Source organism: Lissotriton vulgaris, chromosome 9 (genome assembly GCF_964263255.1).
Source record: "Lissotriton vulgaris chromosome 9, aLisVul1.2, whole genome shotgun sequence".
In the NCBI taxonomy this organism is placed as follows: Eukaryota; Metazoa; Chordata; class Amphibia; order Caudata; family Salamandridae; genus Lissotriton; species Lissotriton vulgaris.
In genome coordinates, this window is record NC_141697.1 from 35,903,257 (window position 1) to 35,927,715 (window position 24,459).

A 24,459-nucleotide genomic window follows, 5' to 3' on the forward strand; every position below is an offset into this window, starting at 1 on the left:
CCAAGAAATAACAAGTGACGTTTGGATCTGTTGCCACCTATCTCCTCAGTGCTATGTACCAAATGCAGTTTGGGCGACATGGAAATATCCCAAACCAGATCCTTGGCCAGGCACGCCACAACCCCCCTCCAGAACCGAGCAAGAGGCCCACAGGCTCACACTGCATGCAAAATGGTACCGTCACCACACTCCAGACAGGTGGGGAAATTAATAAGTCTCGTTCTCCAGAGCTTATGTTGGGTGAAGTAAGCACAATGTAAATATTTAAATTGAATCAGTTGCAGGTGAGAGGATATTGCAGCCCCTCACAGGGACTACAAAGCCTCCACCCAATGATCATCTTCAATATTCCCCTGATCCCTCTGCCGCGCCGCCTGAAGGGCACCAAATGTGGTGGTGCTATTTGTAATTAAAGATTGGTAGATCATTGTTATTTTATGGCCACCAAGGTCCCCCATTAGGAGTTTGCCCTCCAACGGGTTAAAATCTGGAAGGGCTGAAAGACTGTTGATGTATAGGGTTAGGGCATGACTGCCTTGTAGGAGTTCCTGGAACAATTTAAGGATAAGCTGTGCATCAGATTCTCCTTTCTGGCACCTTCATTCTGGAACTCCCTTCTGCTGGAACTGAGACTCTCTCCTTCCTAACTTCACTTTAGGTCTCTCCTAAAAACTCATCTCTTCCGTAGCATCTACACATAAGCCTTCCCCCTCCCGCCCTCTGCCTCTACCAAACAAGTTATCAGCGCCAAGAAACCGTCCGGTGAATGCCGCGCTTTATAAGTAATTTTTACATTACATTACATTACATCACTTCTCCCAAAGAAGAAATGCCAATGTGGTCCCTGCAGACCTGCTAGATGGGGAATAAGTCTGTCCACCACAGCGGGGTCTCCTGCGTAGGACGACCTCACCACCCCAACCTGCAAATGGACTGTCTCTGCACCAGAATCACCACCCTCACTGCTGGGAGAAGAGAACTTACTTCTAATCTACTATGTAGATGCTTGTAAAGGGATAGCTCTCCCATCACTCAGCGTTCAACTGCATATACCGGGTTGTCTCTGGGGCTGTACCAGCATTAATTAAGCACCTGCAAATGTGAGGCTGCATGGTAAGCTTGGGCATCTGCGGCTGCGATATCCCCACAGTACGTAGATTGAAAGCATATTTGTAGAGCCTCCCGGCACCCCCCCCCCCCCCACACAGAAACTGACCCACTAATGCATTGATCTGTCAAAACAACACATGAGGAATTAAACAGGGGTAGTTCTGCAGGTAATCAAGGAGGCGGTAAGGGATACCATCTTGAAGATGGCAGAGCAGCCGCAGAGGGACACAGACAAATGAAACCACAATCTAACCTCAGTCCTCGCATGTTCCATCAAGGGTGCCAGATTGCAATTCCAGGAGATCCGACTGACTGCTTGACAAGAAGACGTCCCGGTAATAAAGGCGGTCCACTGCCAGGGACAACTCCGCGGCTACGCGCTAACGTCCACCGACCTCTGCAGCAGCCATAATATAGACTTGCTGATGTTCATATATGTTCCAGATGTCTCCCCAAACACCTTCATCATTCGTAGGATCCTGGAGGGGAATGTGTGAATTGGTCAGTGAGGAAGAATAGGGCATCATCGGCATATAGCGCAATATGGTCTGAGACTTCCAACAACCATTCGAAGCTGTGGACTAAGGCATCTATTCTAACCCATGCTGCCTATTGCTCAAAGACCAATGCAAATTAGAGAGGGGACAGGGGGAAATCCTTCCTGGTACCGTGTCTGATGGGTAGGGGGAAGAGACCAAGCCTGCCAAAAGCACAGAAGCCGTCAGGTCTGTGTATAGCAACTGAATGTAGGAAAGAAAACGAGGGCCCATATTAAGTTGTCGCATAAGTGCAAATGAGTAGGGCCAACCAACGGAGTCAAATGTCTTATCTATATCTGCTAAGAGTAAGACTGCTCCATGTTCCAGGCGATTCACAGTGGCTATAGCGTTGTGAGCCCAATGGATTTTGTGACACATAGCACGATAAGGCATGAAGCCGGCCTGATCAGGATGCACCAGGTCCGCCACATGAGCATCAATCTATTGGCTAGGGCCTCCACCAACAACGTGGCCGCTATATTCAAGAGGGAGATTGGATGATATGAGGAATGAAGATCTGGGGGGCGTCCTGGCTTAGGAAACATCATCTTCGAGGCATATGAGCTGCAGATTTTACACTTGGCATTAGATCCCCACCTGGTGTTGGGCTCAGATGATTGCATGTTGTTGTCGTCTTGGAAGAAGTCTTTGTAGTCACGAGATAGGTGACTCCTCTTGGATGATAGTGCGCATGGGCATCGGCTCCATCCTTAGATTGTTTTTTTCCGCCACTGGATTCGGATGCAACTTTTCCGCTTCGGTTCGAAAAGCTATTCAGAACTGCAGCCAATGTAGTGTGCCATCATACGGAATGTTCAGGCTTAAACATAGTGTCTTCTATCTCGGCAATGGAGATCGTCCCAGCGCAGCAGGCCATGCATCTGACCCCTACACTTTGCGGGGTGTCTGCAAGTTCCTCAATTCTGGGCCTTGAATGCCATGAAGATCGAGGTCTGTGATGACGCTACTCTTTAGGCTTAGTCTGTTGCTGGCATGGGTCGCTGGGGGATGAATCCGAGACAGGACGTGGCAGTGTATGAGGCTTTACAGGTATCACTTAGTCTGTCAAGGCAAAAACCTTCTTTGGGGTGTCAAAGAATAGCCAGCGAGAGTTGTAAATCACAAGCAGACGGGTTGGAAATACGAGCATGTAGGAAATTTTAAGATATTGGTGGCAGGCCTTCGCAGCCCTAAAGGAATGGCCCTGCTGTTGAACCATTATGGTGTACTCTGAAAAGATCATAATGCGGTGAGATTCTAATGGGAGATTTTCTTGAGCACTTGTCAATTTAAGGATGGTATCCCTGTCATGGAAATTGAGGATCTTGGCAATGACAGGCCATGGTTGGGCATTCGGAGGGGGCTTCTTTACCAAGCCCTGTGAGAACGTTCGATAATAAAGCAGGAGGAGAGAGCATCCGGTGGAATCCACCTAGTAATCCAGAGGGGGGGAACTTACCTATATCCTCTCCCTCAAAGCCCTCTGGAAAGCCCAAAGAGCAGAGGTTATTTCTGAAGGCCCACTCTACAGCATCATCCACACGTTTCGATAGCCCCTTAGTTAATGTCTTGAGGGTATTGACTTTCTCTTGGAGCCAGTGCTCGAAAAATCCATTTGCCCACTCGCATTTGCAAGACAGATTTTATTTGGGCAAACTATTTTTAGGCCCTACTCGCCCTTTCTTGCGGGTAGGAAGACATATTGACTGTTGACCTTTGTCTCTGAATGCAGAGCAAATGTGGCAAGATTTAAAGGCATCTTTATTGCTCACAAAGTGAAGGAGCAATAAAAATGTCTTTCAATCTTGTTAATTTGTTGCATTTGCTCACAGAGGTCAAGTGCATTACAGTTAGGTTAAGTATTTTTCTAGTTACTAAACTTCCAGATCTAGGAACATCTATTTTTTTCCGAACCCTTGGAGCTTAGTGACTATATCCTCGACACTAGAGACCCGGGTTTCGGCTTCAGTAATACACTTCACTGCATTACGGTGATTCTGGCGCAGCAGCGCTACATCCAACACCACCGCCCTAATCTTGGCATCTAGCACGTCTCTGGACTAGGTAATAGCAGCCAACAAAGTTGCATTATCTGGTGTAGCGCCTCGGGTTCCACCTGTAGGTTTATTTATAGTCATCAATAGGGCTCTGTATACAAGGGGTCCTCAAGATGAAATACATTTACCCGTGGCCCCTCGCCGTCTGTGGTAGTTATTCTTCGATGATGATGTGGACTGCTAAGGATGTATGTGGCTCGCTAGGCCGGGAGGTGCTCAGCTAGCCAATGATCTGAGAGGGGGGGATCGTCATCTCTCACAATATAGGGTGTGGACCAGGGGGACCAATCCCGACTGCAAACTGCACTGGGACCTGGCCTGAAATATGCAGACTGTAGACACCCTCCATTGTTCCACTCCCTGGACTTCCAGCACTGCCACCGCAGACGCACTCGGGCTTCTGGCCAGGCAAACGAGCCGGCCCAACACTCAGCTGCCGCCACGCCCACTAGGACCACCGAATCACAGTTCAGCCGGTTCAGCCTGGAGACCAGAGCCCGGCTCTCCAACAGCAGGGGCCCGACAGCACAGCACAAAGCGAGGCCACCAGTCCCAATCGGACAGTCAGCCCCCGCCCAGGGCCTCCTAGGCTTCCCTGTAACATTAGGCTAAGAAACGTCCTTGCAGCCCGGCAAGGCTGCTGACACCCACAGGGCAGCAGGCTGCAGGGCCTGGCATCTCAGAGCCTGTTTACAAGTGCCGCCCTGTTGTGCTCATCACTTTGTGTGCCGTGTCTCGTAGTGCCGCCTGTCTCCCCGAGCCTAGGCAAGACCGAGAAGGGGGAATTGGCCAGTAATCTGTCAGGATGTTGTCTATGGCTGCTGGAGCTCGCCTAAAGCATGTCAACATGTTGGACCGCTAGGCCATGCCCCCCCCCCCCCAAATAGAATGTTTTTAACACTTTTTTGACATCATAATAAAACATTTGCGTATTTTGTGCTTTTTAACATTACAACACAATCCTCAATGGATGACTGGCTCTTAAATAGTTTTGACATTCAAAAAGGTCTAAATTGGGTATTAGGTTTTCTGCCTTTAAGAGACTCAAACGGGGAGACTCTTGTGTTCGAATGAGGTGTGGTTCTATACAGTTTGGGCAGCAGCACTAATGACACATTTATTAGCTAACACCCACCGTATACACTCTTCTAAGACATGCTCAAAGCGTTCTACTAGACCATTCAGGGCTGACACAGTGAACTCTTGAGATGTTTAATGGAACTCTCTTTTAAAACGTCTTCTGCTTCCACCAATACAAACTGTACCCGATTGTCCGAAATCAGCTCCACTGGAAAGCCATCACTCATGAAGACGTCTTTAAGAAATGCCACCGCAGATAGTTAGGGTCACCTATAAATTTAACATGAGGCCATTTAGAGTAGTAATCCATAAGGACCAAAGCATAGCAAGAATTGTGAAGCAGAGCACTAAACGGCCCAACTAAATCAATTCCCAATGTCTTCTTGGGTCCAGATAGACAATCTATCTGCAACAACAGTGGAGTAGATGTTTTAAGTCCCGTATCTCAAGTGGCACACACTGGACACCCTTTAACTAATAAATCAATCTCACTATCCATTTGAGGTCACGAATGTGACATGCATACTCTCTGTTTAGTTAACGTAGCATCCAGGTGCCCCTCATAAGTTTTTTTAGATTCAAGTGTCTAAGATGTAGGGGAAGTATTAATTTATGAACACTCACAAGTAAGCCATCTTCTATGGTCCACTCTTCAGAAATCTTGAAGATTGGTTAAATACTAAAATCCAACGACCTCTCCTGTGGCCAGCCTTCTCTGACACGCTTCATCACAGTACTCAAAGCCATGTCATTAGTTGTAGCAATTTTCTATTCCACTTCAGAGAAATGGCTAGCATTTTCTACACCAAATGCAGCAATTAAACAACTTTCAGCCTCATGCATGTCATTCTCTTCATCATTACCCTTGATCAGATATCTAGACAAATATTCAGCTCTCACATTCCTACCCCCTATATGTGAGCAACCTCAAAATTGAAACTTATCAACCTACCTGAGCGTCTGGTAATCCTTCGAGTACTGCTCTTGACTTTGGTACAATGTTGGATGGAAACTAACAGTTTTTAACAGATCCGTGTGTAGAACAAAATGCCTCTGCCACAGAGAACTTATAAACTTCTCGATGGCCCACCTGCAGGCAAAAAGTTCCTTCTCTATGATCGAATAATGAATTTCGGCTTCCCTTGAGAACTTTAGAAGCAAAGTCAATTGTGACCTCCTGTTCACTGGGCTTCTGTGTTAAACCTGCACCAACAATTTGCTACCATCTACAGTTAAACAACATTTAATATTGTGGCCGTACGGTTTAGAAGCAGTAACCTTGGTCAGCTGCTTCTTAATGTCTGCAAACACAGTCATATACCCAGAATCCTACTGGAATTCTGTTTTGGCCTTTAATAAGTTAGAAAAGGGTCTGACCCTAGTGGCAAACTCTGGAATAAATTGTGAGTAAAATTCACAGAGGTCAAGAAAACATTTGACCCCTACCTTATCTCCAGGAGGTGTTGCCTCAAAATAGGCTCTACCAAACCTGGTTTATGTTTTACTCTGTCACTTGAAATGACGTGTTCCAGATATTCCACAGAAGACTTCAAAAACTGTAATTTCTCACGTTCGAGCACAACCCTAGCTTTACCAAAGACCATGAGGACCTGTCATGTCATGTTATTATGTTCAACAAGTTCACTTGCATGAATCAAAACATCATCTTGGAATAATGAAACATTATCAATGCCCTTGAGCAGAGTGGTCATAAGCCTCTGAAACACTGATACCACCAATGCAAGATGGTACGCCATAAAGCAGTACCGATATGTCCCCTAAGGAGACAGAAATGCTGTCAAGTAAAGAGATTTGGGTGCCATTTCAACCTGATGGTAAGCCGCAGCTAGGTCAAGCTTAGTGAAAGATTTAAATCCAGAAATAGTAGCCAACATTTCATTGATTTGGGGTAATTGGTATGAGTCAACCAAGTTGTAATGTGGTTGGTTAGAGTTACTTGGGGCAAACAACAGTAGCAGGGAGTCAGTCAGATGGATCAGAAAGGCCCCCTGAAGCATTTATCTCCTCAAAAGAAGCAGTCTTCCAGCAATTCCAGTCACTTTATCTTCGTTCCATGGATTCCTATGGAAGTGGTCCTGATGCTGAGGATACAGGATGCTTGAGATGCTCAAGGATCCTGTGGATGCAATGTTATCGACAGGGGTCTTCCTCCAGGGACTTTTCAGTCCACATAGGTGATGAGGGGCGTCCTGGATCTACAGCTCGATGTCCCTTGAGGTCCCCTCCGACCTGGCAGCAGACTAGTCTTCACTGGGATATCTGTTGTCCAAGTGTCGCAGTCAAAGCTAAATCCGACAACTTTCTTGGGTCCACCGAGCCTGGGTGCATCTTCAGAGGATCTGGTCCTGGTCCCACTGCTGCACGACAAGGGGAAGCAGCGATCCGGGGTCGGGCTACTACTCGCCTTTAGCAGGCTTTTTCAGTAGTTGTGTCTCTGTGCTTCGAACAGGAGGTCAGTCGGCTGATCCTTGGAGTCTCTTTGCTTTGGCTGGGCTCTGGAGGCGACTTCTCCTTGAACTGGAGACAATAGACTCAGGCCTAGATGTAGCAAGCATTTTGCGATTCGTTCAGGCCGAAATTCTGCGAATTTCGGCCTTAACGAATCGCAAACAGGCATTTTGCATATTTTGGGATGTATGTGAAATTAGCAAAATAAGGAATCGCAAAAAATTGCGAATCCTTATTTTGCTTAAGCATTTAAGGAATCGCAATTTTGCGATTCCTTAAATGCCATGTATGAAGCTTTTTTAATTTGCGAATTCAGGTTAAGGAATCGCAAATTAACACCAACTTGAGGTTCGTGTTAATTTGCGAAATCCTTTCAAAAACCAAAATTTGGCAATTTTGAGGGTGGCATGTGACACACATACATGCCCATGGGGCATGTATGTGCGCCATATGCACACACATGGAAGTTTCAGGGGTGCAGCAGGGTGTCCATGAGACACCCCTGCACCCTTGCAATAATTCTCAAATTGCGAATTCGCAATTTGAGAATTATTTCGCAATCATTCCTATGGGCCTCCTGGCCCATAGGAATGAATGGGAAATTATTCCTTATTTGCGAATTTGCAACTTGCGAATTCGCAAATTAGGAATAATAAGGAATCGCAAAAAAATAGCGATTTAAAACATACATCCCATTTTGCGATTTCTTAATAGCGATTCGGTAAAAATCGCAATTAAGAAATGGCAAACAGGAACGATGATACATCTAGGCCTCAGTCCCTCCTTTTGGGAGCTACCAGGTGCAGCAGATGCAGTACATATCGGTGCAGCCTCTTTTCGCTGAGAACTTGGTGCAGCAGGGTAGTCTTTCCTATGTCTTCCTTCCAGTCTAATCGAGATCTGAGTGCCAGGGGTGCTCTATTTGTGTACAAAAAAATACCCTCACGTTAGGATGCAGTTATATGCCAAAGCCCTACCAGGTTCCCTCCCTACTAATGACCACTTCCTGGAATTGTGGAATCCTGCTATCCCGGGAGTCACCAAAGATGGTAGAATCCCTCTCTCTCTGAGTCTATCGCTCCCTAGCCCAACCCAGAGGTGTTGCTACCAAGGGGGCAACACATCCCTGAATATCCTGTTTGACAACAAGTTTCCCTTCTCCTTCCAGGGTTCCAGCTGGTCTGCCTAAACAATGGGGCTGCCCATCTTTCAAGTGTTCCCCATTAGCCCTTCAAAAGTGGCTTCAGCTTTGAAGCTCCCCTTGTGGGCCAACATCCGAGTGGCTTCCAATAGGAGGGATGTACCACCGCTCTTCAGTTTAAGACCTCTATTGTCTCCTTTCCTAGGAGTCGTAAGCACATTTCCAAAGGAGGGCAAAATGCTGTCTAGGGTTCAAGCTCCATGTGCAACCGTTGAGGGCACAGGAAATCGAAGGCAACCAAGTGGCAGTTTTGTAAAAGTTGCTTCATGTAACTTGTTCCGTTCATTTTGGCTCGAGAACCAAGTTGGGCTTCATGTAGAGTTGTTTGATACTTTGGAGTATCAACTTTGGTAGCACCCTTCAAGAGTTTTCACAGCTGAGTGATCAGCATGTAACCATGCACACAACGTGACCAAGTCTTTTGCACAGTAAAAAAGACAATTTAATATTTTTACTGTCAGAACATGTAAAATACATATTCTGCCCATGAAATATGCTGCAGCCTCCCTTAGGGTAGGGTAGGCCTGCCAAGGGTGTGACATACGTTTTAGGGGGACAGTTGACATTGCCATCGCTTTTAAATGGCAAAGTCGGGCTAGCAGTTCAAAGCTGCCCTTGCAGTCTGCAGTCGTAGACTAGGAGACTCGTTTTACTCTTGCCACACTCAAGATGGCACAACTAGTGCTGCAATCCCTGGAGGGGAAAGTAACTCGCAGATCCTGGGTACCATATATTAGGGACTAACTGGTAAGTATTATGCCAACTGGGTATAGCCAATGTAACATTCTCATTTTGGGGGTAAGGGTGCAGACACTGAGATCTTGTCAGCAGGCCTCAGTGCACTCTCAGGGTCAAACAACCAGCAGCATCAGTCAGAAAAAACTAGGGGGAGTGACCATCCAAAAAGGTAAATTCCTTACTCAACAAGTTCAGGAGTTTCAGAATGTGATGGACCATATTTGTGGCATGACACCCTCTCCCTCATAGGCGCCTTCGGGCCCAAGGAGTGGAGGGACTTCCTATCTGATCTCCCCTGCAGGATCTCCCTCAACATCAGTGGGTCCCTCTGGATTCATTCGCGAGTCAGAGCGCAATCCGGCGACGCCATCCAACCCATAATGGCAACAAACTCACAGACATTGCTACGCCGACCTAGGATACTGTCTACGCTGCTTATTCCTCCAAACATGGGCAATCCTTCAGACACTGACACAGTGCCCTTGCCTCAAGGGACACCGGTTATGCATGATCTTTTTGGGATGTATTCAGATAATGGCATGTACAATACTGGAAGTGAGTTTGTTCAGTCCTACCATGGGGACAATTGGTATGAGGATCTCCAAGATGCCAGTGAACTGGCCACTTCTGCAGACACTGGCCTGCTTTCAACTGGTACAGTTTTTCTAAAAGAAACCTGGTTACATGACAGTTCAGGGCCTGATGTGGCGGCTGCAGTCCCAACTAATTACGCCATCTTCAGGAAAGACAGAAAATTAAGAATGGTGGATGGCATTGCTATTATTCACAAAAGTTATATTGATTGACTTACCTGCTAATGACTGTGAAGCTTCACTATTCAAACGCAAACTCACACCTAAGTTTTCATTGTCTGGTACACTAGTGTATCGTCCTCCGGGCCAAGCTGGGCTGTGGTCACTTTCTTTACCTGACCTTAGAACCTCCCATGTTCTGAATGCTGCCAAGTTCACCATCTTGGGTAACCCGAATCTTCATCTAGATGACTGCGTGCATTAAAAGCGCGGCTTTCATTGATGACCTTGAAGCAATGAATATTCATCCCTGTGACTCAGGTCCCTCCCTTGTAGCAGGCCACTTGCTTCAACCACATTTTTCTAATCTGTCGTATCTTATTTGCTCCCTGCTTTCCCCTTGTGCTGGCCTAACCACTTTGCGGTTACCTGTCTGGTGAAAGCTGCAGTCAGCACTCCAGTAGTCTCGTCCGGACTTAAACCCAAAGTAAGACATTGGGCTAAGCTCAATGTTGGAGACTTAAATAATCTCCTAGAAGATTCAAGACCATCTATAAAAAAGCTTGCTACCTCAGATCTGGGCTCCATCCAAAGATGGATCCCTCATGCAGTAGATACCTGCCTTCCTCACTCCTACAAAAAATTAGGTAACCATTGGCTGTCTGCCCCCTGGTTTACACAGAAGGTCTAGACTGAGAAATCTAGATGTAAAGCTCTGGAAAGACAGCAGAGAAAATACTATAAGATGGATACTAAGATGGTCTACAAAAAGGCTCGTGCTTAGCTTGTCTCTCAAAGCATATCTCAAGCCCAGCACTGCCCAAAACCCTTTTTAAGGTAGTTAAAGAACTATCCAGGTCTAATACTAAATATCATGCTCGCTAACTGGAACGCAATGCGAGAACCTCGCTCGCCTCTTTGAGGAGAAACTTTAGAAAATATATACTGCTCTAGCCTATGATACCCTGTCTAATACCCGACACACTTCCAACACCACACCTACTATGGCTAGTACTGAGGTGCCTCTAATCCATAATATAAAATCCATCATTAGGCTGGAAGCATGGTCTCTCTTAGAACCTAGCACGTTTAACTGACTCTTTGCTCGTATCAAATCAGGCTCTCCTAATGACCTTCTTCCCATCTCGGTGATGACGCAGCTTGAGGCACCCACGCTCTTACTGATCATGGACCTTCTTAATGCCTCTTTACAAGGAAGGTTTTGTTCCTCCAGAATGGAAACATGCCATTTATTTATTTATTTTTATTTATTTATTTTTAGCATTTGTTAAGCGCAAACAATTGCCCGCAGGCGTCTCGGCGCTGTACTTTTGTATGCTCTCCTATTAGGTATCATGGAAAAGTGGGAATTTTTAAAGATTAAATAACCAGGTTTTCAGTTTTTTCCTAAATGATATCAGATTTGGGCTGGATCGTATGGATTGCGGGACTGTGTTCCATAGTTTAGGGCCTACCACTAGGAAACGTCTGTCTCCCCAATTGACCAACCTGGTCCGTGGCACAACCAGGTCATTTTGTTTTGCTGAACGCAGTGTCCGGGAGGGAATATATGGGACAAGATGGTCTTTCAAAAATTGCGGCGCTTGGTGGTGAAGTGACTTATAGACAATACACAGTGTCTTAAATTTAATTCTGTTCCTCACTGGGAGCCAGTGAAGACTTCTCAGGGTCTCAGCTACGGGCTTGAATTTAGGGGTGTTTGAAAGTAGTCTGGCTGCCGCATTTTGGATTCCCTGCAGTTTCTTGATAACCCTTGCTTGGGCACTGGCAAACAGGCCATTACAATAATCCAGTGCTGACAAAACAAGGGCGCTGACAAGTGTCTTGCCAACATTTTTAGGTAGAAAAGGGAGAATCTTCCTGACTAGGCGTAGTTTGTAGAATGCCGTGGCGGCAGTCTGATTGGCATGTGCCATAAAATTTAGGTTGTCATCAAAGATGACGCCCAGATTCCGTACTTTTGTGGCAGGTTCAGGCACGGCTCCAAAAGATGACGGCCACCATGGTGCTCCCTCTTTTAAAGAATCATAATGCAGATCCTTCTTTGCCATCAAATTTCAGTCTTATTTCTCTGCTCCTGGTTTTCTCCAAGCTCCTTCAAAAACATGTTAATTCCCAGCTGACGTCTTCTGTTGAGTCTCAGAATTTATCATCTTCTTCGGGTTTCAGAGCAGGATTCTGCATGGAAACTACTTTACTTGGTGTTACCAAAATGTTGAGACATCATCTAAACCACAATTCTGCTGAAAGCCTTGCATTCCTTAGGCCTTGGAGGTTCAGCCTTACAATGGCTTTGTTCTTTCTTAGCTGATCAAACTTTTCAGGTTTTCTCTACCTCTGCAAGCTCTAATCTCCACCGATCTCCTTATGGAGTTCCTCAGGGCTCAGTGTTCAGTCCTTTGCTCTTCACTGACTATGTTTGCACGTTGGCGACACAAAGCTAATCTTTTCCCTTACTTCATCTAAGGGATTTGATTCATCTGCTATTCAGGTTGGTCTGAGAAAAATTGCATCCTGGATGCAAAACAACTTACTCAGACTAAAGTGAGATAAAACTGAAGTTATGATCTTAGGAAAGGACCAAAACTTCTAGGGATCTAAACACTGGCCTACCGAAATGGGCACCCTACCCCAGCCGGTACATCAAGTTTGCAACCTGGGCATCATCATTGACGATCACCTGTCAAAGAAACAAGTCACTAGGGTGGCTGCAACCCATTTTAACCATTCTGAAATGGTTAAAGAAGATTTTGTGGATGATACCCTTCTCTTTTCAACGTACTGTAGTCCAGGCCCTGATTACGTCTAGGCTTGACTACGGCAACGTTCTATACTTAGGCTCAAATAAAACCATAGTACAAAGGCTTCAGGTGGTGCAAAACGCAGCTGCCAGGCTGCTGTCAGGTCCCTAGGATGGTGTCAGCTACCGACTCTATTTGCAAACTACACTGGCTTAAAGTGGAGAATCGTATTAAATTTAAAGCCTTGAACTTTAGGTTTAAAATTAAATCTGGAACAGCCCCACCATACTTGCAATCTTCAATCCAGCTGCATACACCTTCTAGCCGCCTGCGTTCTGCTGGCCAATCTAAATTTGTTTTCCCCAAAATCCAACTTACCAGGATCGGCGGTAGGTCCTTTTCTTATTTGGGACCCTCCCAATGGAACTCGCTTCCTATCTCTATACGAGAGGAAACTGTACTCTGTAGTTTCCGTAGACAAGTGAAGACATGGGTATTCAATCAGTAACTCTCTATTTATTATTTTTCTCTCTACCTGGTCGCCGCCGGGAAACCTCTTCAGGTAGCTGTGCGCCTTACAAATTTAAAAAACATAACAATATAACACCTCTGGTCCCAGTCACTGAGGAAAGTGTGTCATTTGCCATGGAGATGTGGAAAGCACCTGAGGTCTTGGATACGGAGTTACCCACTCAGGCCTAATGGCTAGGGCGGTCGTTCTCGAATCTGGGGAACTGGGTTCGAGTCTAGGCAACGACGCTGAACATCCTGTGATTCTGGGCAAATCACTTAATCTCCCCCGTGCCTAACAAAAAAAGAATGTGTCCTCATGTAACGCAACTGGTGCTATGTAAAGCGCTCTGATACCCGATTCGGGTCAAGTTTGCGCTATATAAAACTCTGTAGAAAAAAAAACATTAATGTATTGACTGAGGTGCTTTAACAAGGTCAGACTAGTGCTGACTCCCTTACTTCCCTTTAATGAGGCCCTCACCAACACACTCTTGGGAACCTGGGCTAAGCCCTTTTCAGGGCCCCCACTCCAACGCCAGATTGTCAGTCCTCATCACCCTGCACATGGGGAGCCTGCCGTCTTGACCCAGCACCTCTCACCCGAGAGCCTGGTGGTACAGGCTTCAGCCAGTAAGTGAACCTAAATGCGTTCCTCACCACTCCTCCTGACCACGAATCCAAATGACCTTTGGGAAGAGAGTTCTATCATCTCCGGGTCTTGCACTGCAGTCAGTGAATGTCAGCTGCCTTCGGGGCGTTAAGGCTTCTAGGGCCCCTCTCCCTAGCTCACCCAGAGCTGAAAGTGGGGACCAACGCCTCGCTTTTTAGGTGTGACTGCTAATTGGGAGAGGTGAAGATCAAAGGCCTTGAATCTGTGGTGGAAGCTCAGCTACATGTCGACAAGCCATTCCCTTGGCGTTTCATACCTTTCTACCATCCAACAAAGGGAGGTTGGTTCGGGTGTTCACACACAACACATCCGCCATGTGGTACTGCAACAGACAGGGCGTGTGAGGTCGTGGACCCAGTGCAAAAAATGTATGCACCTCTGGAGGCAGCTGGAAGGCCAGAGTATTTTCCTTAAGGTTCAGCACCCAGCGGAATCTTTTAACAGCAGAGCAGACTAGTTGACGCCTTACAGACCACGAGTGGCGGTTACACACAGAGGTGGCATAAGGTCTCCTCTGAGAATGGGATTAATCTTGACACAATCTGTTCACTGCCAAGAACATGCAATGCCGCACTTCTGAGTTTTGGAGTTTCCAAAGTGGCTCTCGCTAAGAGACACATTCAGCCCTTTGTGGCAAGGGCTTTGCCATATTAAAACTTCTCGCCAGGATATTTCCCTGGATACCCCTGGATTGCAGGCGCTCAGTCACACAGGCCCTATTGGTTAGTCGCCTGGACTATGGCAATGCGCTATTTGTAGGGATGAATGAACATTTGTTCTCCCGCTTACAGGTTTTGCAAAATCTGGCGGCCAAACTCATCTGCAACAAAGGTAAACTAGACTTGGCGTCGGAATGCTTAAAGAGACTTCATTGGCTCCCGATGCGTCAGAGGGCTGCCTTCAAATTGCTTAGCCATGCCCATAGGGCTCTACATAATACTGGCCCCACAATTCTTCAAGGGAAGATCGAATTTTTATGTCCCCACTAGGAACCTACGCTCATGTCAATCAGCTTTGGCTAAAACCAAACGCATTTACAAAGTTAGAATAGGCGGTCGCTCCTTTTCTTACTTGGCAGCAAAAAGGTGGAATGAGCTCCCTGCTGACCTAAGACATACTACAAATTACCTCCAGTTTCGAAAAAAGTTGAAAACCCACCTCTTCCCCAATCTTTAGCATCTCAGCATCCGCCATCAGTAGTCCCTATTTGGTATAAGCGCCGTGATATCCAAGGGATTTATTTGCAGTTTTTATAGAGCGCGACGCTCTATAAAAACCGCAAATAAATTAATAAGCTCAGAGCCGAACTCGGGCTCCTGTACACTTTCTTGCCGACACCACTGCTGCCCCATATTCTGAAGATGATCAGGAACTACCAGCACTAAGTCATCCTAGTGGCTCCAGTTTGAACAAAAAGAGACTGGTACCCCAAACTCCTGGGCATGTGCATCAGTCCTCCAATCACACTGCTTCTTTGGGAGGATCTCCTTTAGCAGTAGAAGGACAGGATCCTGCACCCAAACTCGTGCACCCTCTACCTCCATACTTGCAGATTGAGCTGGAGCAGTTCAGCGCTTTTGACTGCCCACCTGAGATTGTTGATGTTATTTTGGGAGCCAAAGGTCCCTCCACCAAGTGAGCATACGCATGATGTTGGTAGAAGTTTGTGGTCTAGTACACTAAACAAGTTGACCCATTCTACGCCAAGATGTCTGAGATTTTTTTGCTCGTTTTTTCTCTAGTCCAGAAATACTTTGCATTAGGCACGGCTAAAAGGTACCTGTTAGTTATTTCGGCCTTTTTACTTTTGCCAGACCAGCATTTGTTGTTTAAACCACCAGGTCTGATGCGCTTTCTGAAGAAGTTACAGCTACTGTTTCCCCCTTCTCCTTTCAGTATTCCCAGTGGGATTTAAATTTAGTTTGGGCTTTTCTTTTGTGTTCTTCCTTCTAACTTATACACAGCTATCCCCTCACGTTGCTTACTCTCAAGTCTTTCTGGTTGCCGTAACCTTGGCATAGAGGACCAGTGAGCTACAGGCCCTCTCTTCTAACCCTCTTTATATCACTTTCTACCAAGACAGGCTTGTTCTTAGGATATGTGCCTCCTTATTGCCAAAAGTGGTGACTTATTTTCAAGTTAGGCAAATCCTCACCGTCACAACATTCTTTTCTCTGTCTCACCCCTTTAAGGAGCAGTAGAGAGAATAACGGCTGGATCCAAAAAAGCTCTTGACTTTTACATTGAGGCAAGGGCACACCAAGTTAACGATCAGCTCTTAACTAGATTCACTGGAGCATAGAAAGGCAAGGTAGTGAAGAAGAGGACCATCTCTTGCTTGATCGTACTCTGCATTAAAATCTGAAACGCACTGGCTTAAAAGCAGCCTCTGAAAGGCTTGTGGGTTCCTTCAACCAGAGACAAAACCGCTACCAGTGGTTGGCACATGGAAGACCTGTCCTGGACATTTGACAGACAGCTACATGCGCGTCCCTCAATATGTTCACAGAGCACTACTGTTTTCATAGTCAGGTCCCTCAAGACTGCCACTTTGCCAGCTCAGTCCTGCAGGGCTTTCTGATTTGAGCCCATTCACTGACCCATCACCTGAAAGGTACTGCTTTACAATCTACTCAAGGGGTGAGGAACCTGCAGTTTGAAGTCTCTATTAGAAGAACAAGTTACTTACCTTCTGTAACACCCTTTCTGGTAGAGACTAGTAGCAGATTACTCACTGACCCTCCTATCCTTCCCCTTCTGTGACACTGATTCTTCTCCACTTAAAAACCTACTAGGTTAGAGCTCTGCACACTAGCCATAACCAATCTGATTTTGGCTCAGTGTCTGAAGGCAGAGACGAGTGAGAAAACAACGGATGTCAGTGCGCATGGGTGGCACCTATCCAGGCTTGCTCACTTCCGGAATAAACCGATGTTGATGCGGAGCCGCTGGCACCACCTGCCGGTGTGCAGGCATATTGCTTAACATTTTCCTGATCCAGTCTGACGTCTGAGGGAATATTCAAAAGGTAAAGAACCTGTGGTTAAATAGTCTCAATCATATTTCAAGTAATGGTACCAGGTCTCTATCAGAAATTGTTATACCCAATGTAAGTAACCTATTCTGCATGTATTATGTAGTCCGGTTCCAAGAAACACGCCTCACCAGAAGCTTTCTTGCTGCCACACTGCCTGTCCCTGCTGGACTATTCACAACACAGCCCTTCCATGCATCTGGCAATAAAGGTCAAAGCATCATGACAAGGTTCAGACCCCACAAGGCTAGACATTACTCCGAACTAGCATCCTCTTGTGCAGACACCTTGCTCAACCCATTCCAGACAGCTAACAAAGCATTCCTGCCACCCTGTACAGTTCAGCCGTTTGACTCACCCGCCTCCCAGTGTTCTCTGGTCTGTGTTTGAGTAGTTTATACCCTCCAGCTTTTATATTGTGCAACCGGTTACCTGCCGTCCTGACTTTAATATATGGTGAAGAAGGAGTACAGGTGGATGAGCCACTGGCCCTTTGAATCAGGAAACTTTAGAGCTCTGGTTCATTCTCAGTCACATCCCAGACGTCTGTTTCTACACAGCGAGCGCGCGCTGTCAGAATGCAGCACCAACGCTACCTCTGGCCCTGACATAATTGCGACTGTGACATTGATTGGGGCTTAAACACCCTTTAATTTTGCCTTAAAATCCCCCATAGGTGTCTGTTATACACACACGTTTAGTGCACACGCAGACCCAAACCATAACTGATTTGCATGAAGCTGCTAGGCCTTGTTTATAGTTGCCATGGCAGCACTATGACTGCTGTCCCTGACTTTGTGACCGGTATATCCCAGGCCCCTTCTCATTGCATGATGCTGGAAGCACAAGCTCACACGGTGCAGCAGGGGACCGGCCTTAACCCGTGTTTTGTTTCTTTTGCCTGCAGGATTACCAGACCTGGTTAGATCTGCGGGAGCTTGAATGCAAGCTCGGAGAGCGGTACATCACTCACGAGAGCGACGACCAGCGGTGGCAGCAGCACGCGGCCGAGCACAGCCTGCGGTACCCTGCCCATCTCCTCCGGACACCGCCGCCAGCCAGCCAGGAGCCCGACGAGGCGGAGGACAGGGCCTTGTGAAGCCACCGGGGCCTCATCTGAAGCCCGGTCACTGCTTCCGCCCCATGGCGTTCACGAGCGGCCCAGCGGAAGACCACCGCGCATGCGCCGCAAGGGCGCGCATGCGCATGAGTCGCGACGCAGCTGGACCCCATTGGCTGGAGCCCTCAGGACAGATCGAAACTAACGACATTTGTAACATTTATGACATGTTTCTGCAGATTGGTCCGTCTTTGCGCTCTATTGGACAGGACGTCCCTGCGCCATGACGCCAGACCGCCGTCTATACGTGGGCTTTTATTGGAGCACAAGTAGACTGGAGGAGCTCAATGGGAGATCACGTGGCTCCATGCAGCCAATCACCAGGCCGGAATTCAGCTGAGCTAATGCCACAGGAAGCGCCGTCCCAGGGTCTATTTCCGGGTGTTGGTTGGTGTACAACTTTGCAAAGAGGATGTAGATGTGTTGACCGGTCCGTTTCTGCAAAGGCGACAGACAGGGTGGGGTCAATATTGAGCAGGGCACGAAAGGCCGAATGTTGACGGTTGGGTGTCATGAGGGAACCTGGCAGCGAGTCTCGTCAGGATAGACGAGAAATAAAATAAAACAAGCTGGCAGGGTGAGGTGGCAGGTGGGGCCTGCTGCCCGCTGGTGGTTGTGGCACAGAGGAGCTGATGAGGAAGCAGGGCGGACATGGAGGGCCACAGATAGCGCCAAGAAGTTAGCAGCGTCCTCAGGGCATGGGGCCGGCCATCACACTGTCAGCAGTGCCAGATAACAGTGGGGGAATCTGCCTGACACGCTGCAATGAGAAAAGCAGGGGGCTGGTGCCCTCTGCACAGGGTAGCACATAGGAAGCCAGGTGACAGGGGGATTTGGGAGGCTGTCGCCTGGTGCACAGAGTGACATGCAGGGACAGAGGAAATCATGCAGAAGAGAAGAGTCATCCGGGGGCGGGCGTGCCCACCTTAAGGTGCTGGAGACTGTATTCAACAATGTCTCATTCACCAGGGGCTCAACACAACCCTGCGCCCCCACACCCGGGCTTCCCATTGAGGCATGAATGTCTGTGAGATATGGGACTCTCAGAGGTCCCTGGGCATATTCTGCGGGGGCCCTTCACTTTGTGTTAAGCCATTGTCATGCACGCAATGCTTGCGGCGCAGGGGGCACGCCTCCCTACCGGGGCCTCTCTTTAAGGCAAAGACCTATGAATATATGTGAGGTAGAAGACTCTCAGAGATCCCTCACCATATTGAGTAGAGCCCCCGTAACTTTGTATGAACGCCAATGTCGTGCACGTGTACGTCATCACTGCACACTGAGGGGTGTACAAGTGTTGCATCACTAATATTTGGCTCCGATAGAGTAGTGTCTTTTCGCCCACAAAAGGCTTCACTGCCTGGTCAGTGGTAGTAAGCCTTATATAAGTACAGGTACTCATACCATACAACCTTTAAGCCTTACACCAGATAGTAATACAATTAAACTACATTTACAACAGACCAGCTAATCCTTCGCCAGGACATGTGGGTTTCTGCATGTGCAGCAGTCAGTTTTGAAAGTGGATGGCTAGCGCCCCCTGTGGTGTGTCGGTGCTCATCAAATACCAAGTGCCCTTAACAGCACATAAGAGAGCCTTATACAAGGGGACAGATGTTAATGTGGGATAGCAGTGGTATGAAAATTATCTCTGCACTGGGGTGAGGGTGAACATATATTCTTTTACCTCAAGACACCAACACATAAAGACAATGTCTGAGAATTGCGATCCACTGACAGCTGGTATTGTTCCCTGTGAAGTGGCAAGCTCTCCACAAACACAGACACCGATTTCTCTCAAAACACTATCACAATTATTCTCTCAGAAGGAGGACCTGGGATTATAAACTGCACTCGACACTGCTCTTGAAAATGGGGTACTTAAGGCTTTTATACAGGCATTTTCACAAGTCTTACATATCCGTCAAAGCATAGGTAAAGCTTGGGGTCCTGGAAAGGCTGCACTGCTCCTCTCCACACATGTTGTATGTCTGTCGGTGAGCAGTATTGTACTGCACCTCTACATATTTGTACTGTGAGTGAGGGAAGCATGCTCTGTTTCTCCTCACACCTGTCGTGTGTGTGATAGAAACTTGCATGCTCCTCTCCATTCTTGTTCGGTAAAAGGGGCATGCTCTCCACATCTGTGTGTGAGGTCAGCTTGCGGTGCTACTGCCTGTGCTGGAGCCCCGTTCTGTGTGTTGGCGCTTGCTCTGCTGCTACCCTTGCTGTGCACGTTCTATTGGTTGAATCTTGCACTGCTGTTGTGATTGCTGTCCATGGTCCTTGTGTGACTGGAATTTGCACTACTGCTGTCCATGCTGTAGCTGTTCGTTGTGTAAGGGAAGCTAACACTACTGCTAGCTTGTGTGTTCTGTGTCTCTGCAGGAATTCCGTTTTCAGCACCGTTGCTGTATGGAACAATTTTCAGCATTGAAGCATTCTAAACACATTTTTTTAAAGTGTTACTTGTACATTCCGTAATGAAACCAAACATGATTGATGTTCACGAGTCACCAGTCGCAGCAAAATATGTACGAGACCAAAAACTAAGAAATTGACGAGAGCGAATGGAAACACTGACATACAGCTTATTTTTGTACACTTCTAGCTCACTTCTGAGAAGGCTTGGTCATCTTCAGTGTGTCCCTTTTCACTGTTAGAGATGCTGCTGTTATTTCTCTGGGAAATCTACCTTCCCATTAGCCTAAGGTAGACAACATGGAAAGATGCCACAAAATCCTGAAGAGGATATGCGAGAAGTGTGCATGTAAATAAGAAGGTTTTGCACTTTTTTTCACGTAATGTACACATTCTAAAAGAACTAGAGATCTAAAACTTAGAAAATGGGAAGATTCTGGGGTGGTCGTGCATCTCTGATATGGGGTGAATTTTATAATACCTGTCAGTGACACAGTCTTCATTTATACTGTGAAATTGTCTCAGCCTCGAATGCCTCACATCTGTTGGTCTTTGCTACCAGCCAGGTGGATCAGTATCATGTGCATTATTACCATTGGCAGGTCCAGGCCTTTTTTTTTTCTTTAGTCAGAAACACTTTTCTATTGAACCCTATATGTGAAAACGTATTAAAGGTAGTACAAGCAAAACAAGTTGCATGATACCAAGAACATGTCACCTCTGGCGGAACATCGCACATTATGTAACTTGCCTTTTCATTGTCATTTAATTTCAGGTACTTTGATTTTGCCTCTGTCTCGTCCCATCCCAGATTTTCCCTTTGAGGTAATGGCTCTTACCTTGAATGCGTAATATGTGGGTAGATTTCCAGATGAGTATTTCCTATATAGCATCATATATGGCCTCATGCATGCCATGTGGAGTTGTGATAACAAGGAGTCTTTACAATCAATGAGTTTCTGACTGGCCATTGTTGGTAGCCCACTGTTATTACCACTGCCCACCCCTTTCAGATGCAGCAACCTGACACTTGCAATGACGTGCTTTCCTGTGCTGCGGATATTAGGTCTGTTCCTTCATCTGACCTGTTCAAATATGTACTCTTTGGAGCATTGTATAAACCTATAGCCTAGTGGAAGTGGATACTCTCACGGGTGATTATCTGCGCTTTACAAATCCGAGTTGATTGATTCATTCATTGAACAGCAAAAGCTTGTAGAGGGACTTGCAGCTGGAAAGACTAGGGTCATAGCTTTGGGATGCAGTATGGGCTGGGAAAAAGTCTGCCTCGTCAGGCAAAGTAATTCATATTGCCTTAAAATTCGAGTTCTGCTGGGACCCATCCCTTTCCAAGTGATTTAAGTCAACAGACTGCATGGGGGAATGTTTGATGCTGATAGTGTTTAAGAACTGGAATTCAAGTTATAACTGAATTGTGTTTTTTAACTTTTTACCAACAATATAATTAATAGAATAAACAAACCCTTTTGTACTGATGTCATCATAAATTATGTGTTTCCCATTGCTTTTCCTGTTGCTTCGATGCAAAGTCAACATTCCAAGATGGCCCCCTATGTACATAGTTGACCTAGCAACGTGGAGCTTTTCCTTTGTCCACTGCTGTAGATGACTGAACATCCAATTAAATTCATTATAATAGAACAGTTCTTGTAAATGACATCCAGAGACACATCACTGCCTGGCCACCGCAATATGGACTGACAACAATGACTCAGGACATGCCACTACTGCTATCTTGACACGGATTTCATTGGTCCTTCCAGCCCACCATAGGACTTCTCAGATATTTAGTGGGGCTCTCCGTTTAGGGGCATCTCCTGTTTTCTTGTAGATGGCTGGTCCGGTCACTGGAAGTTACCTTCCCATTGCCACTTTCTACATAAACCACTTGGTGTCTGCTGTCCTAAGAATCTTTTTCAATAAACCACAATGATTTCGGGCTATCTCCACACACCAGACTGGACATTATGTGCAGTTTGAGGTAAAATGGATGATTTTCCCCTTTGATAACGTGCTCAACCTAACTGGTTTCTGTGCTACCCAACAGTGGGATGCCACTTCCTTATGACTGCATACTCGGAAAATTCTGCTGCCCAGTCTCTTTGACTCACATTGAAGCAGATTTCTTAACTGGCTCCAACATATCAACCTGATAAAATATTTATAAAGCTAGAAGTGAGACACGTGTAGTTCTGATGGTAGGTAGTTCAGAGTCATGTAGCACCTTTGTTGTAAGTTTTTGAAAACAGTTTTTGTCTTAAAAAGATGTGCCTGCCATTTGTTCTCCCGTGTTTACAGGTGGTGGGGCAGTTGAGGCTCTCATTCTCTCTTGTTTGGATTATAGCAGTTCACTTTACCTGAGGTCCTCCAATGGAGTTACCCTGAAATTACAAGTTGTTTTAAATGCTGTCGCACACATGAATTCCTATATTTCAGCCAGCCAGGAAGGGATTGGGAGATCTGTGGCTCCCCAATGCCCAAATAATAGAATTCAGGTCATTGTGCATCTCCCACCGTGCTACTGGGGCAAGGCCTGCCTAGTCAATGCCAGTTTGTTACCCCTTACAACTTTAATAGATCAGGTCTTCAAACCTTCATCTGCCTCCTGCCCCTGCTTTTAAAAGAGCCAGAGGTGGTGGACTGTCTTTTAGTTTCAATGCTAAGCTCTGGAATTCCCTTCCCTTGACCATCAGAGTTCTAGACAATGAGCTAATCTTTCAAAAAGCTAGTAAAACCTGGCTCGTCAGATAGACGTAGTCTCTTAGGTATCTTCCTCGTTCTGTATGGTGCAACCTGTCCTAACCAGCGCTGGGTTGCCTCCGGGTCTCCATGTGCTTTACAAATCGTATAGTAGAGTTTATTCATAATTCCTTGGCGTTGCCCACATGTTCAGAGCTTTAGTGGCTTCGGTGGGCACCAGGACCCTTGGCAGGCAATCGTCTAGAGGGTTTAAATGTCCACGTGGTTTGTGGCACTATTACTGGAAACAAGGCATCTCACCAGGTACCAAGTCTGACATCAACCAGCCAGTAAATATGAGCCACAGCCCCATTGAGATTCATAAGCCGTCAATGGGGGACGACTCGTGCAAGTGCAGTAGCGCCAGGTGCTGTTTGGTTCAACGTGTGGGCATTGACTGCATTATCACCAACCGTCTCACTGTGGGCGATGGCTCATGCACGCGCAGTAGCACTGTGCACAGTGTTTGGGTCGACTTGTGTTTACTGGTTAGGTTTTCACCACCAGTGTCCCCCAGAACCTCCTCTGTCAGCCTCTCCAGCAGTGGTTACATATTTTCACCTCAACCCCTTTGCATAAACTGATGTAGCCACTCCCACCCCAAGACGTAACATTTCTTCACAACAAGTATTTCATATGAAACATTTGGAGCAGGCGCACCATTGGAATAATGTTCGTGGGCATTTCCCCCAAGGAATACCAAAAACAAATCTGATATTCAGCTGTGTTTTTCGATTTATTGCAAGAAATATATGCAGTGTGATACACCGCACGTGAGCCAAACACTCCATGAAGGATCGGAGGGGTGGGCAGCTGGAGAGAAAACTCAAATCTGTGCTGTGCTTTCATTTTTATTTTTTTTGCACAATGCAGTACGTAACCTAAATAAAATATTGTAAAAGAGGGAGACAAAATGTCTAAGGGAAGGGACCTGGGGGTGAGAGGGTGGACGTTTAATGTTCACGAAGCCACTTGGCAAATGCCCGTTGTAGGGTCCCCAGACACGATTCGTACCCCTCTGAAGGCCTGAACCGTTCCGCCCTCGCACCCAGATGCCTTGGATAACGCTGGGGTCCGTGTGTGCGTTTACAAGCTCTACTTGTGAAGCAGCTTTCCAGCGCCAGGGTCTCTTGCCTTTTTCTGTGTACGTTTGTAAAAAAAAAAAAAGAAAAGTCTTGTTTTTTTGATATTTTAACTGTTTTGATTGAGTCTTGTTTTTTTTGTTATTGCAAT

At 46.5% G+C, this 24,459-nt stretch overlaps 1 protein-coding gene across 1 annotated transcript in view; it reads left to right on the forward strand.

The window, feature by feature from the left end:
* The window catches only part of PRKD1 (protein kinase D1), a 929,258-nt gene extending 907,302 nt beyond the window's left edge, over positions 1 to 21,956 (forward strand). Inside the window, exon 18 of the mRNA XM_086936991.1 lies at positions 17,833 to 21,956. Coding sequence (XP_086793117.1) covers positions 17,833 to 18,024 — 192 coding nt within the window. The 3' untranslated portion in view covers positions 18,025 to 21,956. The remainder of the gene's footprint in view (positions 1 to 17,832) is intronic.
* Positions 21,957 to 24,459: the final 2,503 nt, after the last annotated feature.